We start from the raw sequence: 3,163 nt of genomic DNA, 5'->3' as shown, positions 1-3,163 counted from the left end.
AAGGTGCAACGTAATCACCTCTGAATGAATGATATAATATCGATTCTAAGCAATATTTTTCTGGTACTTTATTTTTCATCATTGCAAAGACAAAAGGCTTAGTTGACTTCGGCGAGATTTGATCAGGGCTAGCACAATTACCATCAAAATACTGGCTTTCAATCCTTTTTGAGTTCGTAGGGTACTGCATACGAAACAAAAACATTATGAGCGCAATTTTCATGGAAAGCTTTTCGAAAATTGGTTTCCTAGTTAAACATTTAGACGCAAAAATGAAAACTATTCCTTTTATGTCTTATTAATCATTCTTGTGTACAGCAAAAACTACGAATAACAGGTTTTTCAACTCGCTCAGCGGTAATATGGATTTTCTATAGCCTTGAATTACATATTTAAAAATCTGCGGTGCATCTCGATACCCCTCACAGTGCGCCCTTTGAGATCGCTATTTTAAATATTAAATAAAAAATATAACAGGAAGTCACTGTAGAAACACAAATGAGAATGTAGTACAGTTGACTGTTTCCATATATTTCGTCACAAACCCAATCAACATCTCTCTCTCTCTCTCTCTCTCTCTCTCTCTCTCTTTCTCTCTCTGTCTCTCTTTCTCTCACTTTCTCATTGCTTATTCTCTCATACTGTCTCTCATTGCTCTCTCTCTCTCTCTCTCTCCCTCTCTCTCTTATCGTTTTCTCTAAGCACCACCGACTAAAATATATGTAAGCAAACTAAAAGCGACCTAGTAGTAGTAGTAGTTGTTGTTGTTGTTGCATGAGGAGGAGGGTGGTGGTAGTGGCGGTGGCAGCAGCAGCAGCAGTAACCGTAGCAGCAACAGCAGCTGCACCCGTAGCAGCAACAGTAGCAGCAGCAGACGTAGTAGTAGTAGTAGGAGGAGGAGGAGGAGGGGTAGGAGTGAACAAATAGTATTCAGAGTAAAATATATAGCACAACCCCTTCTCTGGCACATGCAACACAGCATCACTGCTAAAGTTACATGTTATGACTAAGCGTTTGACGTTCGTCATATTTACTGTTTTTATTTCTTTGTGTTATTATTATTATTATTTTATTTATTTATTTATTTATTTTTTTTTTTTTTTTTTTTTTTTTTGGTTTCAGAGAAAACACCCTGCCGCCTGATATGTGAAAACACGCTATATCCCATTCAGAAATCATTTGGGACTGTTCTTGATGGCACATATTGTTATAGACGAGGCACAGATATGTGCGTACATGGTGAATGTAAGGTAGATATTTATTTCTGCTACTCATAAACTGTGGCTACTTGTGATCTATGTAGAAAACAATACGATCAAAGGTATAATGCGATGTTATTAACCACATTCAGTTTCAGACTTCACCCTTCAGTTGACAGTGAGGAACAGAGAAACAGGTGTAGTGTCCCTTGGACCAGAGCTAGGTAAATAGGTTACAAGCTAGATCATTACACTTCTCACAGTATTTGAACTTGCATATTAGATGTTATATTGATTGATTGTGACCGATGGAAACCTTCAGAATCTTGGTTTCACCCTATCTTACTTATTTGCGTGACATTGAGAGAGTTTTTATATGGTCGTCAGTTAGCCTGCTTGAAACAACAATCAAATGCTTATTGGATCATGCCTTAATATCAATATATAACAAAGAATATTTCGAATAATATAGAACCTGAAGTAAAACCCAGTACTTATTTTATCAAACTCTTTTGCCGAACCAGTGAATTACGGGTATTTATAACATATGCTACATCTCCATACTTTTACTTTTTATTTTTTATTTATTTCTTTACTTGCATATATTGCTATAACGGTCTTAATAGCTTGTTCTTTAGTTTTTAAATTTAACTGACCAATTAACCTAATCGCTGCACTTTGGTCAATCCCATTACAGAAAATAGGTGGTTGGTCGTTATAATATATCAGTAAGCATATTATTGAAATTATTTTATGAGCATGTTATTGGAATAAATACTAATTAGTAATATTTACGAAACCTTAAGTACTACTCTTTTTCTAGATCTATTGACGAATCCCGTTATACTAAAGTACTTATTTTATTATTTTTATTATTTATACGCCACCCCTAAAGAAAGATTAACCCACCAATTAATTTTCTAGTTTAGTCATTTGCTCAGCGACTTGAAGAATTACACTGCAAAATGGTTTGATTCTAATATATTAAGCTTTCTTTCCTCATCTCGAGGCCCTGTTCTTTTCTCTTCATTATATGCATTTCTCTTCACCCTGATGAAGCTCCATGTACTAGATCGTTTGTGCTATAGATTATTACGAATATTATTCTCAGAATTTTCATTGGCAGCACTGACGGACATTAGAAACAGAAACAGCAGTTAGAAATGATAAGGTTTTGTATTAAAAATGATAATCGATGGTAGTCACTTTGTCGATCAAGAATTTTCTCCATTTTCTGCTAAACTTAAATTTATATATATATATATATATATATATATATATATACATATACACAAGGTAATGTACAGTGGTTTATTATCCATCTTCTCTTACATTAATTCAGCCAGCTTGTGCTACTTATTAAATATTTCCGTTAAATAGTGTAGCATGGCAGAGGAATAATAGAATTATTAGCGGCGAGCAATGTGACTAGCAGAGTTTGGAGTCTTGTGAAAATAGAATAGTATTAGACAGTTTCACATATATTTGTTGAGACGTATAGGCTATTAAGAAAGAGTGTGAACATTTTCCTTCAACAATAAACCTTTTTGTTTCTTAAGTATATCGCATTTTCTGCCTAGCCCTAGATCAACTCTAATCAAGCAGCATGGTAATCAAAAACATTCCAGCAGAAAATAACCTGCCTCTTATAGGGCAGATACGACGACATTAATTAATCATAAAATTTGGTATACGAAGTACCGGCTGAGAGTCTGGCAGGAATAAAATAGTTACTAATACCTACAAGCACTCTTTGATATTGTAACGCTATACCAGGATTTCTTTGATTCGTTTTTCTGTTTTTAGACGCAGGCGTGGTTGTGTGGTAAGAAACTTGCTTCCCAACCACATGGTTCCGGGTTCGGCCCCACTGCGTGGCATCTTGGGCAAGTGCCTTCTATTATACCCTCGGGTCAACCAAAACCTTGTCCGTGGAATATTTGATAGATGGAAACTGGAAGAAG

At 35.3% G+C, this 3,163-nt stretch overlaps 1 protein-coding gene across 1 annotated transcript in view; it reads left to right on the top strand.

The window, feature by feature from the left end:
* The window catches only part of LOC106869371 (ADAMTS-like protein 2), a 147,675-nt gene that overhangs the window by 83,154 nt on the left and 61,358 nt on the right, over positions 1–3,163 (top strand). The window contains exon 4 of the mRNA XM_014915094.2: positions 1,123–1,250. Coding sequence (XP_014770580.1) covers positions 1,123–1,250 — 128 coding nt within the window. The remainder of the gene's footprint in view (positions 1–1,122; positions 1,251–3,163) is intronic.

Source organism: Octopus bimaculoides, chromosome 2 (assembly GCF_001194135.2).
Source record: "Octopus bimaculoides isolate UCB-OBI-ISO-001 chromosome 2, ASM119413v2, whole genome shotgun sequence".
In the NCBI taxonomy this organism is placed as follows: domain Eukaryota; kingdom Metazoa; phylum Mollusca; class Cephalopoda; order Octopoda; family Octopodidae; genus Octopus; species Octopus bimaculoides.
The sequence above is the reverse complement of the archived record's forward strand: the minus strand, read 5'-3'. Positions and strand labels throughout refer to the sequence as shown.